This window comes from Poecilia mexicana, unplaced genomic scaffold (genome assembly GCF_051168715.1).
Source record: "Poecilia mexicana isolate PSO_F unplaced genomic scaffold, ASM5116871v1 scaffold_11, whole genome shotgun sequence".
NCBI classification, from domain to species: domain Eukaryota; kingdom Metazoa; phylum Chordata; class Actinopteri; order Cyprinodontiformes; family Poeciliidae; genus Poecilia; species Poecilia mexicana.
In genome coordinates this window covers 18243840-18258298 of record NW_028263380.1, presented here as the reverse complement: position 1 = coordinate 18258298, position 14459 = coordinate 18243840, and the positions used below count along the sequence as shown (strand labels likewise).

Below are 14459 nucleotides of genomic sequence, written 5' to 3'. Positions count from 1 at the left end.
TTCTTCTTTTTTTTTTTTTTACTGTATTTTGCACTTTCTGACTATGCCTAATGTCATTTCCAAGGTGCAATAAGGTTGTAAATAAAAAAAGTTGTGGTTTCAAACAAAAAATTTTCAACATACAGTTTTTCAGTCTTGATGCCCTTTTCACAGGAGGTCAGATAAAGCGCTGGAGTAACTAAATTTTTCTCCAGCTGCATGAAGCTCAGTGTATTTCTGGGTTATGGTAGGTCACATCATTAAAGTATGAGCTTTGCATTTTTCCAAGTCAACTCAAGTCAAACACTTTAATCCCATTGTGGTAGCCATCGTAAGAAAAAACCCTCCAAATCATATTTAATACAATATATATTGAAGGAGTTAACAATTTTAACATAGGGATAAATAGATGTTCACTTGATCAAGACAAAAAGGCATTTTGTTTTATTCAGAACCCAATTTTATCAGGGTTTAACTTCTAGTAGTTTTTGATGGGATATTAAATGCTAAAAGATTAAAAGATAGCTGTTAAACATTAAAATATTTAGAGATAAGTGTTAAATGTTCATGTTGTACTTTAGACCTAAGAAGAAACAGTCCAGGTTTACAATCTTAAATTATGGCGATGCTGGGTTTCAGGTCCACTCGATGTCATGTAATTTCATTAAATTTGTTTATTTCAGTCACTAGAGACTTGACTTAGATTTATCCTCAAATATTTGAGATTTGACTGGAAAAAATTTTGAAACTTCTTCTGCTAACATTAGATGGATGCAGGCACTTTATATATATATTGAGCCATTGAGCTGGCTTCTCAGGACTTGCCTTATTCGTTGGAGGTATTTGGCTGTGGCTCCTTTCCTTGTGACCATTTCTGAGGTAAATTTGCCAAATATTTTACGTGATGCCATTCCAGTGGATTTAATAATACCAAAGTGCCAAAGGGAATTTTCTTAAACGGGTACAAGCCTAAAAATCTGTGCTTTAAGACTCCAAGTGGTCTGTTCGTCAAGCGGCCAACTCAAGGTTGGCCATCAAAGCTGATAGCCGAGTGAATTTACCAGAAACACCAGCTTGTTATACTTGTGCTACTTTACAGAGCTGAACAGTATAATCTTTGCAAGAAGTGCTTAAAAACAAATATACAAACAGAGTTAAACAAGGTCTCACAATCTTACACCCACCTACGTGAAGTTCTGTGAGAGTTTTTTTCAGGCTTCTCTATGATTGTTCATATAAAGATCATTACAAATAATAATCAATAGGGTTCAACTCTTGAGTCTGTTAAGCCACTGAAGAGTAAACGTCTCAAATTTACATAGACAATCACCATTTTAAAGTGACAGCTTTTATGGACAATGTTTCATAAAACTAGGGCACAACAGATGGTGTCAGAGCATGTCTGTCCTTGGTTTCTGCATATAGTGCAGCTTTAGTTGAGCGAGGCGCAAAGCTGAGGAAGTGGCAGAACCTTTTGTAACCACAAAGAGTTCAAACAAAGTACAGAAGCTTTGTTTGATTGTTTTTTTTTTCTTTCAGTGAAATGTGATTTTTCAAAGTTTTGTCACTTCAAAAGTGATGGTGGTTTCTTTTTTTTTATCTGAATTTGTCAGAAAAGTGAGTAAACGCTTCCGAATCAGTTGTGTACACCTCAGTGCCAAACAGTAAATTAATTCATAGAATTATCAAAATTTTAGTTAACTGGGAAAAAAAACTAAAGAGGAAATACCTTAATATTACCGGAAATTGAAACATTATTTTGGAAATATTATAGAAGTACGGAAAGCAAAATTGTAATATAGAAGAATAACCTACTGATGAAGATAGTCCAAGAAAACAATTGCCCTCAAAACTATTTTCTCTCCGAGTTCATAGGGTCTTTTCCCTTACTCATTTTAAACCTCAAGACTGCTATTGCTGTTTTGTAGTGTTATTTTCTGGACCATTGCAGTTTGTCCTAAAGATTGAATGCAATCCCCATCCAAGAGTGCATCACGAGAAGATTTCTTTCCAGAAATGAGGAAACACAAAAGTTCTGCAATGTACTCATGAACTGTAAAAAAAAGTTCATCTCCTTTATACCTTCCTTCTACAAAATAATGCCATCTTTAATGACTCATAGCAGTAATAAAAACAGACCTCGTGCGATCCGAGTTTGTAAAGATAATCCGGTAAGACTCCGGGATTTTTAATAGCAATAGTTTGTGTTTATATCTTCAACACAAAAAGTGTATGTCAAACATTCTGCCTAATGATGAATTGGCTCGACTCCACAGATGATATCATTAAACAGATTTTCAAGCAATAGATAAAACTCGGGAGAATTTAAAAACCAGAACCGACTGCTGCTAATGTAGCACATTTGGCAATTCTGCACAAGTCTTCCTTAACCTTTCCTTTGGTGCCAAGTCATCAAAAAAAAAAAAAAAAACAGGATGGGGAACACTTTCCAGCCTTCACACAAACCACTAACACAGCTCCGGTGTGGCAGGCACCCAACAAACATCCATGGGGCGAACAATTCATTAAAAAATGCAAGAGGATGATTTTTTTTCTCTCTATCTTTTAATCACAGCAAAGGATTTTTCCAGATGGCCCCCTTAATGGGGTATTCTTGTGCTTATGTTTCCAAGCCAAATTGCTGGCCTACAAATCAAGATGCACGTCCAACAAATATTTCATTATGAGCCAAGAAAATTCATAACATGGCCACTTTTTTTCTTAATTTATACAGCTTATGTCTTAACTCAAGGGGATAAATGTCTAATTTAATATTTCAGAAGTTCCTCCATTCCATGTACTTGAGAGAGTAATTTTTTTTTAATCACCACATGGTTGTCTAAACACATGATGTGTCTTGCAAAAATGTTTACACCCCTGGAGCTTTTTTATATATTGTGATATTACAACCACAAACCCAGGATTTAGTGGGATAGACCATTACAAAGTAGTTCAGAAATGTAAAGGGAAAAGAAAATGATACGTGGATTTATTTTGTCTACAATCGAAAACGTAAAAGATGCACACATTTGTGTTATTACCATTTCATTCCACTACCCCTAAATAAAATCTAACACTTTAAATTGCACTCACATGTCACTTAATTGCTTAGTAGATTCTACATGAGTGGAATTTAATCTACAGCTGCTCTGTAAGTTAGTTAGTTAGATAGTTAGAAGTACTTTATTCATCCCAACCGGGAAATTACTGTGCAGTTGCAGCATTCACATACACACAGATCAAATTACAATATAAAAAATAAAATAAAAAGACAAAAAAAAATAAAATAAAATGTAAGATGTAAGATTCTGTACAGTATGAACAGTGAAAATTAATAATCTGTACAGTTTGTACAATAGTGCTTTGTAAACAATCTGTACAATATCGATTAATGAGCAGATATGTAGCTCAAAGGTTTGGTAGAAAACACCGGTGAAAAGCCATCATGAAAATAAGGAAATACACGGAATCAGTTTGAGGCTGCAAAAGCCTGGAGGTGCAAATTCTAGCATCATCACAACCCTAAATAAACAGCTAGAGCTACAATGTCCCAGATGAAAGGATGTTAATGTGTTAATGTAAATGGAAAGAAGAATGGGGAAATTATAAGGCTCTATACAGCTGGTAAAACTATACTCCAAATTACTTGCAGCTCTAATTGCAGTGAAAGGCAAATTTGACGACTAAATTTTAATTTGTAAAAAGAAAAAAGAAAGAATGAAAACATGGATTACATCTACTCCTCACAAATGCACACTGCTGTATGTTAGTACATCACACAAGATCCCAGTAACGTACGACGGCAAAAAAAAAAAAAATACACAGGTCAAAGAGTCACTTAAATCCATGGATCTCAAGTATTACATCTAACAAAAACACTAACCAAGAACAGAAAAGATTGACATGTGTTTAAAAACTGACAATCGGCTGAATCTGATGCTAGAGTCAGGCAGTGGCCAGTAACTTTCGGGTCATTTGTACTGAGAAGAGATTAGGGGCAGCTGTTGATCCCATCAAAGCACCGTGTCTTGCCACAAACTCAGACTCTCCAGTGAGTGCTGATCCACTTAACTGATTCTCTCAGCAGCCGCGGCAACTAAGGCGAGCTGACAGTGGGGCTATTTTCAGACAGAAATCACCCTTCTTTATACCTAGCCACAGATAGCGATGACCCAAGCCACTGCTCTCCATTAGAACGAAGTTAAAAAAAAAAAAAAAAAAACCCAGTCGGGTGGCCACTTTGTAGCAAAGAGCAACCTTTTGCTCATGACAGCTCTCAGAAACAGACGAGGCATAAATGTTCTGTGACAGCAGCTAATAAGGGTCCCGTGATCTGCTGATGCTATGACACTGTAGATCTGCTCGAGTTAGTATGTGAGGGTCTCTGTGTTGTCCATGTTTATGTTGAAAGTGTGTGCTCTGAACAGAAGTAGTGTAAATGTGCTGTATGAGGGGAAAAAATAGAACTGCTGATAAAAGACATTTGAAGAGTCTGATCACCACCTGTACTTTAGTGTGTCAGATTAAAGGGAAAGCAGACTAAAATAGCTGGGGGAAAAAAAGTAGTCTCCACAAATAGCTAATTAGCATTCTTCACCGTCTGCATCAGAGCTGAATTCTGTATGGGGTTTTTTCTGCAAAGGAATCGTTTTTACATGCAAAACATAAAGCTGCATTTCAACATTGGTCTCTGGCCAGCTTATGTTTAGAGCACATAATATTCAGAATTGGAGTGACATAAATTGTTCGTTCTGCTCCACGTCCTCCCTAATGATCGTCTGTCCCTAATACATAAGATCTCACACTAAGACTTGACCTTGGTCACCAAACAAGGAGTTAACCCAATTACACCCTGCTCTCAACACTCAAGACAAAACATTAACTGCCTCTGATAGGAATATGTAGCATTTATTTTATTTATGAAATAATATTTTCATAAGAAAATGTAGTTAATTTCCAGACCATGGCTCTCCTGGGTCTGGAGAGCAAGACGACTTCATTTTACTGTTCAGCCTTCATATCAAAATAGCTTTAAATTCACTTTCACTTTCCTTTGTATCTTGCAAATCCTCCAGCCCACAATAAGAAGACGACCTACTAAGCACTACGTTTTGCAATATGCAATGAATTAATCTAATACATGCATTTTCCCAAACTTAGAAAGTCAAAGTTTCAGATGAGGTTTTGTGTTGCATATGTTTTTATGTTGCTTTTGCTAGATGCATTGTTGGTCTTACCACAGAGCAACATTTTGTAGAAACGTCTTATAATGTCAAAATCAATTTGGACTTTTCTTCTTAAGAAAACTTCAGTCTGGTCTTCATGTTTATGTAAAAAAAAAAAAAAAAACAAATTTTTCCCCCATGCACTGATTATGCATTTTCGTGTCTTCAGTACCGATTTTAGAGTTCTTGGAGAGACAGACCCAGGACTTTACATATAATATACAATAAAATTAGTCACCGACATGTCCACAGGGTGTTTTTATTTTTCCAATTTAATAACCAACTGGACACTTGTCGATCAGGTATATTGGTGTAATGATCAACCTGTGGAGAGTTGAGGCAGACTGGGACTGCTCCTTCAAGGCACTGATATCCGGAGATGGAGGCTGAAATCGATGGGATGCTGGGATGCTATTTGAGCTCCTGCAGCCAGACGGTCGTGCGGCTACAACTTCAAAAGCAAAGTGTGGGAGGAGAAATGACAAAAGTTAATTATCTGGGCCCTGCCAGCTACCACAAAGGTAATCTGCAAAGTGTAGGACAAAAAGGGGCAATATTTTTGTCAAATCATTGCATTATCATACAAGACCAGGTCTTGGTTTTAAACAGTGACAATTTTTTAGTATTTTTTTTAAACGAGATCTTTATTATATTCGTGCACATGCAGATTATTTCTGAAAGATCCTAAGTAGGGAAGTTGGATAAGAAATTTAAAAGGTCAAACTGCTGACAAGGTTCAGACTTTATGGGCTACATATTGAACTGTGGTGAATCAGAGCTAAAACTGCCACAGTGCAGCTGATGCCATATTGCTAAGCAGGGTGAGAAACCATCTGCTTTTACACTTGCCTTAAAAATCATGGTGAGCATATCGCTGTTAAGAAAATATTCAAGACCATCTGGACAACAAGACACCGCAGAGTCAGCAAAGTTCCCTATAATCGATTCAGCCTGACATCAGTTGATTTAACTGGTTAATAACTTTTATTCAGCTACGTTTTCTGATCACTCATTTGAAGATCCACACATAGTCAAAGCAATTCAATATAATCTCTCTCTGTTTTTTAATGTTTCTCGTTTATGTAATCAAATATAACCACAGTAATCACTAGTCCCCCTATTTCGCTGCATGCGTAAAGGCTCAGTCCTCAGTGATTCATTTCTAATGGACAGAAAACACAATTTACCACCATGAGAAAAAAGATGATTCTGTTTTACATGCATATGAGAGATAAAAATGAGCCATCTGCAGCAACACAGTGCATCCAAGCACCAACATCAACACGCTCACAAAGACATTCTTCATAGGGAACTGCAGCGAATAATTATAAAAACTGCAGGATCAGCAAGCCAACTCCTACATGCAGCCACAGGCTTTTTCCTCGCTGACTTATTTCTGCTTTCAGTGAAGTTAATGAGTTAAAGGTCACTGGGCCGCTATAACACCAATTACTGCAACACTTCAAATCAGCAGTGCAGCTCATCAACATTGGGGGTTGGCTGATGTTGGGAGATTTGAGCAAAGCTAATTGCAAAATAATAAGCACAGAGGCTCATGTCATCATGATGAGGCACACGCATGAAGCACTCCCTCGGGTTGGTGTAAAGGTTATGTACCGCACTCCAGCGGGTGTCATGGATCAGCGCGAGGTCGGGGTCAGAAGTGGCAGAGATCCTGTTGGGGTTAAAAGCAGGGTCATCTTCACAAAGCTTCGTTCTTGAAAGGGCAAGTTAACCTGATCCTTTAAGGTATTTTCCATAAAACACTGAGGCAAGCACAACTAAAATGGATCAATTAAGAACAATTTAACTCATTTGGGTTATTATAGTGGAACTATCATGACCTTGTTCCACATTTTGAATCTGGGTCCCAATTAAGGCATTTTAAGGTCAATCACCATGGAAATCACCAATTGAACGCAACTCCCAATATCTGTCGTTCATTTATCTGTAAGCTGATGTCACTCACCTGCAGCTTTGGGGAGATGTGTGGACGCATTTCACCTTTTTGGATATTTAGTTAAAGAAATTGTTTCTTGAAATATTATTTTTTTTAAATGGGGAATACTAGAGAATTTAGCTTTTCAGTCACTATTCAACTCTATGGAAGTTTAAAACTGCTTCTCGGACCAACATGATAAAAAAAAAAAAAATGAAATAAAATATTTGGGCACAATACATGACAGGTGAATGAAAGTAGTATCCATTAAAATCAGAACTGCACAGTACAGCAGCATTGGCATCAGCTTATTGTAGTCATTTCTAACATAATAAACGTAAAACTAGTCTGATATGAAAATTGGATGTTTATTTTCATCTTGTCGCTATTTATGTTTGTGTTATAAACACAAACATTTCTTAATGCAAAGACGCAATCTCAGCTGCATGACTGTTTTTTCAAAGCGGACTGAGATTTACAATAAATACAGTAAATATCAGTTATGGGCTGTAATAGTATGATTAATATTAAATATCGGCCAAAATGTTCACACTGGTGGATCCCCAATTAACAATCATAACTACAATGGTACAGGACCAATAATTTTATCAAACTGGTCTATTGACACAGTGATTGCAAGAATTTTTAAGGTAGGAAAAGATAAGATTGTAAGAAAATAAAGAGCAATACAATAGCATAGCTGTACAAACAGCACAACTCTTCTTAGTGGTTTCGGCTCAGAGTAGGTTGCAATTAGAAAAATAGCTGTGCATTAACATTCCATCTCCAGCTTAATGGAGCCTAAATGTTTCTGCCAAAAATATGGAAAAAACCTCAGATGCAAAGCTATGTTAAGATTGCAGGATCATTGCCAAAAGGAATTAAAGTTGCCATATTTGCCTTATACTAATTCTTTAATAAGTGAGGGGGAAAAAAAGAACTAATCTAACTTTTCTACACAATCGATTGAATGGTTTCAAATGTGTGGATTCGAAATTAGGGCGGCAATACTGTCACTGATATGATTTTTTTTTAAAACACCAACTTGGTTCAAAAACTGCTGAAGCCCAGGCACAGCCCCCCGACTTCTACTGTAAGCAGACATCATAGCGATGAGCATCAGCTGATTAACTGCTCACTGAAGAGTACTTCATCAGCACATATCTGAGAGTAAAATGAATTCTGAGCCTTGACTTCATTTCTCTTACCCCTGGGTAAACCAGACACAGGAGCCAGCCTGGGGGTTTAAACGAGCAAATTAACTTTTCCCGGATGACTTTCCTAACCTTTACACAACAGCTGAGTGAGCACAGGACGGCCTTGTACCACCACAGGTCAAACTGTTCTCATTTTTTACGATGCATTACTGATGCACGGCAAAACAGACGAGATGCTGGTAACATTTCAGTGCAATAAGAGCAGTGATCCACTTCCACTGGTGATGCCTTGATAAATTAACACACTAAAAACAGAAATGAATTAGGCAGCAGCCAGCTTGCCAACCAGTTGGCCTGGCAGTGACAGAGGGAAGCGCATTCCCAGGGCAACCTTTAGAGGAAGTGCTGCATTGCTAATTAACAACAAAGATAGAAAAAGAACAAAAAAAATGAGTAAATAAACAAAGAGAGAGAGAAAGCACCCCTACCACTTTGCTTCACGCAGCCAGAAATGGATTTAACGACAGAGGCAGAACCACTTGAGCTTGTTAGGAACTCTTAAATTTCAAAGGCCAACACCTTTATGTCTCATTGCTTCACAATGCAGCACCAGCAGCCAAAGGAAAAATACCCAGGATGAAGCACAAAACCTCCTACTGGAACAATCACCACAGCTTTCATCGTTTACTTCTTCACTCTTGGGTTTGGATGCATTGGCATTGAACACACACAGACACAAAGAGTCACTTTTTTTTTTAAAAAGTGAAACTATGAGTCTTTCAAACCAACAAGCAATAAGCACTGAAAGAAAAAAAATGTATTTACAAAGTTGAGGATTCAATTCTCTTCCCTTTATGATACAACCTATTGAAGAGACTTTAATGGTAGAAAATACAGAAGGAAGGATCTGAGAAAAAGAATTTAATATAATGCATAATTTGTTGTATAACTGGTATGCATGTATATAACTTTTCTTATGATTTAGTCCTTTGAATGGGAAGCCAGAGAATGTCTGAGACCAAAAGTTTCTTCAACAGTATGAAGGTTGCAGCTCTTAAACACTTTTCTACACATATATATATATATATATATATATATATATATATATATATATATATATATATATAAATAAAAAAAAAACAGATTACTGCTAAAAGATTCAGAAAGAATGCAAGTCATGACAAGCCTTCCAATCAGAGCCGCTGGTACGCATTCAGTCCAGCCTTCAAGAATGTTTTCATACATCTGTTGTGTTTATGCTGCCTCAGTCTCTTCTCTGCTCCGAGGCGTACAGAGCCTCTTGGGCTGATTGACGGAAAGAGGTTCTGGCTCTTGCCAGGCAAGCATGATTGATGCCCTTGAGATGGAGCACAGCCAGCAAGGATTTCACTGTCACTCTCGGATGTGCCGAGGGCTCCAAGATGGCAGAGCCTTGATACGTCTAAGAATGTGAGTCAGTGCTCGCATGTGGCAACTGTAAAAGCCACTTCGGTCTGCATGTAAAAGTAAGCAATTTAAAAGATGCATGCTGTGGCTGTGGTTCTGAGTTTGCTCCGATTGGTTCTTATAGCAACATAAAAACACATTACCTACTTCCTTTGAAACCGCTGAGCCACTAGAGCGACAGTTTCACTTTTCTTGTAACAGCAGCAGTGTGCAAGCAGGTCCTCCCAGCACTTGGTAACTCTCGCACAAAATGCTCGACATCGCTTAAAACTACAAAACACACCACTCTCATTGCAGCTTCGCCTTTCAGCACTCCAGGAGATAACATGCTGAATGGGTCAGTGGGGATGCGGAGGACAGACAGGATGTAATCACTCAACACGCATGCACGTACACACCCAGACGCAGCACAGGGCCCAGCAGATGTGCATAGGTGGGGGAGTCGTAAACTTACTTTTTTGTCATCTCTCTGGCTTGCCGGGTGTGTGTCCTTGCTTTGGTCGTCAGCGGACGTCCGGCCACTCGTATCCATCTGTCCGTCTTTCGCTTCATTCTGCTGACTGGCCACCGACTGAGGAGAGTCCAGTGGGCAGGGCTCTGGCTCCTGAACGCCACTTTGGACCTCCATCTTCCTCTGCATAAACAATAAAAGATGACATGCTACAGACATGCAGATGAAAGAGGCGAACAAGATTGTTCACTATTCCAGAATTCTAGCAGAACTTTTCATTTCCTATTAAGAACTATAAATTGTATACGAGTTGCAATGATTGGATAAATTAGTCCACTTTCGTGCTTGTTTATTCCGAGTAACTAAACATTTCATTGACCTTTACCGTGCTAGAACTCAAAGAAAGGGGTGACGCATTCGGAAAGATTCCGCATGAAAACAAGGACAACGTGCTCGTATAAAGGGTTGTGGCCATCATCGTTAGAGAGCACAACACATTCATATTTTCCATGAATTTTAAACGGGATCAGAAAAGACGAAGAGAGCAGAAAAGAAAGTGGCACTCACAGTCAGGATACAGAAAGATATTTGTCCTGAGAGTAAAGGCAGAGCCTTTGCCTAAATGAGAGAGGTCACCTCGTTTCACACCTAAGATGTATCCTGAGTAACAGTCGTGAGGTGAAGGGGAGAGATGAATAGAGCAGCAGCTCTTCAAGTTAAACGTTTCTCTGCACATCTACAGACTGGAAATTTAGACCATCCTTTGCAAAATACTTTGGGGCCTGCTGAAGAAAAACATCCCCACAGCATGATTGTGCCATGACCATCTTTCAAAGTAAAGATGGCGTGTTGATGTGAAGTGCTAGCAAATAGTGTTTTGCATGGAAGCATAAAGTCTGAAGCAGCTTGTGGCAAACCTACAAACGTCTTGGCACTCTTCAACAAAGGTCAGATTTGTGGTCATGTTCTGGTAGGTTTGTTGTGCCATATTCTTCATCTTCAGAATGAGAGAGGATAATGTTCTATAATAACTCTGCAATAATAAGTCTTGAACCGAAGTGTGGCGAGTAGCTAAAAACTGCACTCGAGTGAGAATAAAGTTTCTGACTTGAGTGCAGAATTACAAAAATAGCTATCTAAAAAAAAATGTAAACAAGGAAGAAATCTATTTGATGAAAAGACTTGCTTGGTTTAGTTTTTTGAAGAGATATAATTTGACACAAAATTATGAAATGAACAAAATCTGGCATTTTTTTAAATAATACAATAAATAACATTCTTACAAGATAAATTAGATTGCAAGAAACAAACTTTCACCACATAAATTTTTTCAAATCAGTACCATAATTTAAGTTGATGTTTATTTCCTTCTGTGCATGTTGGTTCAAACATGCTTGTTTTTACCTAATATAATAACAAAGGTAAGAGGAGTAACTAAAATAAATTCATTTTAATTTGCAAAATGTTTATTTTTAATTAGAACTGTCGTATTATGAGGTACGGTCCTGTTAAACTACTTTTAGAAGTACGTTTTAAAAGTAATAAATCCAACGCATTACAATCCACCTTTGGTCTTGAACGGCGCAAGACTCACCGCACATAAAATGTTTTCACTTTACTTTAGGGTCTGTTGCAGAATAAACCCATTCATGTCTCGTCCAGCCGCAAGGGAAACGAATCAGCACAAAGGGCTGCAGCTGACAGGTCTGAGAGGGAATAATAAAACTGACATGATTAAGGAAAAATGTTAGGCAATGTTCTTTCGTTTTTATTAGTAGTTAAATAGTCCAAAAACAGCATTCACATCACCACACAAATGTGTGCAAATGTGTACTATTAATTGTCTTGGGGTGGAAACAGCTAGTATGGATGTTGTCCTGTATAAATCCATCTTAACTGCTCTGTCCTCTTGCAGCAGCCAATCAGAATTGAAGTAGATGTTTTGTCATAGATCAGATTACTAATTTGTCAAGCCCTTAATAGATGCAAGGCTGCAGTAGAAGCACGAGAATCCTTTGATGTTTTTATCAAGAAAATCTCCAAACTGCTACCCATGAGAACTGGCTTACTTCACTTAATCAGCCTCTAGTGGACAGTCAGGGGACTGCAACTAATTGCACTTTTAGATTAGCTTCATTTTTAACTCCGCTACCCTAAAAGAAGGTTCAACTCATGGCACCAAATGATTCACTACTAGCTCGAAGGCACAATGCTGCAGCTGCAGCATTAAATGTGATGCCACACTATCGCTTCAGGAAGCATAAACTGCATTTTGAGCAAAGATAAGCATGTTTAAGAAACTCCTTACCAAAAGATGTGTGCATTAGAGCTGAAGAGTTGAATGCAAAACGTCCCAGCACAGATGGAACATCATATTCTTAAATAAAAAAGTAAAATAGCTTTATTCGCTTAGTTATAATTTAACTCTAAGTTTTAGCAGCGGTCTATAAAATATACTCAGGTCAAATTTTCCGGATAAAATAAGAAAAAAAAAAAACTTCAGTCTGCATTCTGGAGCAATTAATTAGCTAAAAAGGTCAGTTTAGACTCATAAATACAGGCCTCAAATGAGTTTTAACTTACTGTTTTAACATTGCGGCACCTTGAGAACCTTTATGTCAGCGCAGGTTAACGCACCTGTTGGACATTTTAATCAGCGCTTGCCAGGCAATACGTGCGATGAGCTAATTTACAGAGGGGTAGAAATAGAAATGGTAGAAAGCCACGCAGAAAGACCTGCTTTTAAAGTTTTGTGACCTATAAAAAACATGGACATTTGCTAGGTCTTTAAAAGGTGAGGCCCAGTGCGAGACATTTAAGGAAGACTCGATGTGGGTGCTAAGGTTGCACCGACTTTATGAAAATCATTGCCGCTGCTTTTAAGCGCAGCTCTGTTTTATTACAATGGCTCCAAAAGGCACAGCAACATAAACAAGTCACCAAAAAGAACGCCCAAAAATACCTCTGTCACTTCTCGGCTCCTCGTTATGTCAGAAGCATATGAAGAGGAAGATGCGGTAGTGCAATTTGGCGTTTACATCTCTGTTGTTGCTCTGACGCGGAAAGCCACAGTAGCAGTCCTGGGCACAACAATGAGCGAGCACTTCATTAAGTTGTGTGAGAAGTTATTCCGTCAAAAAGAGCCGGGCCGGGAGGCTTTAATGGGCTATGCTTCGGGAAGGGGGGGTTATTTGTAGCGGAGGGAGTTGTCAGAGCCGCACAAGTCGACGCCGCTGCCGCCGCTGTCACGGCGGGCGTGTCCCCGAAAGCTGTCACTAAACAATCCCTCCTTCTCCCCGGTTACACCGAGCTGGTGTCGAGCATGCTGCGTTCAGGGGCTCTCTGGAATATCCACCATCAGAGCGAGCACGTCTTTAATGAGTTTGCGTTACAACACTTTTTATTCCCTCTTTTTTTTTGCGTCAAATAAAAGTGCAAAATCTCGTGTGTTTTTCGGCTTTCTGCGCGAGTATTTTTATTGTTTCCTGTTGTAGTTCTTGTGATTAAAGGTAGCGAAAGCTCCGGGCAGTGGGAGGGGCTTGAGGTGAAGCTCAGGACAGCGCAGGTACAAAGTTAATCCAGTTATTCATACCCTTGGAAGATTTAAATTACAAATGTTATTCAACCAAGAGGGTTGGTTTGGTTTCTGTAAACATAAAGAAATGCCTGTGTTTCAGGTGTGGACTTGAGTGAATATTGTTTGATCCAATTGTAGCTGTTTCTTTACACTTACATCCTACTTGATGGTCAACCAATGTCAGACTTCATCAGATTGTCCTCCAGGATTACCTTGTACTAAGCAAAATCCATCTTTCTTTTAACTCTGAGCTGCTTTTATGTCCCTTCCTTCTCACGTCAAGGTGCTGCCGCCACCAAATTTTGACTTTTTGTTGGTTAGCTAAAAAGATGCATTGTGATTTTATCTGCCCAGAGCACTCTTATCCACATGTTTGTTGTATCTTTGTGCCATTGAGGCCATATTTGTGTAGGACACGACTAACATTTATCAGCAGATTTTTTTTTCCACCTGAGCTTTAAATATCTGAAGGTTATCTGATGTTTCTTACATTTTTCATTTTCAGAAAATGGTTTAAACAGAGATTTTTATCATATCTTCCGGATGTGGCTGGTGCTCTGTTTTTTTAGGCGGATTGGACTGAATTGAACTGAATACAAATACAAGTCACACTTAAAGTTTTTACTTGTGAAAAATGTTGAAAGGTATGTATCATTTTCCTTCAGCTTCTCTGTTATGCACTACT

General features: G+C 38.4%; 1 protein-coding gene across 7 annotated transcripts in view; it reads right to left on the bottom strand.

Annotated features, from left to right (window-relative positions):
• The window catches only part of rbms3 (RNA binding motif, single stranded interacting protein), a 321058-nt gene extending 307560 nt beyond the window's left edge, over positions 1 to 13498 (bottom strand). For 2 of the 7 annotated variants that reach the window (XM_088010351.1, XM_088010354.1), the window contains exons 1-2: positions 13160 to 13490; positions 10201 to 10380 (exon numbers count right to left, since the gene is read on the bottom strand). In XM_088010351.1, the coding sequence (XP_087866477.1) occupies positions 10201 to 10374 (174 nt within the window). In that variant the 5' untranslated portion in view covers positions 10375 to 10380; positions 13160 to 13490. Of the gene's footprint in view, positions 1 to 10200; positions 10381 to 11791; positions 11904 to 12505; positions 13110 to 13159 lie in introns of those variants that run through there. The other 5 variants (XM_088010349.1, XM_088010352.1, XM_088010348.1 and 2 more) reach the window with 5 other exon arrangements.
• Positions 13499 to 14459: the final 961 nt, after the last annotated feature.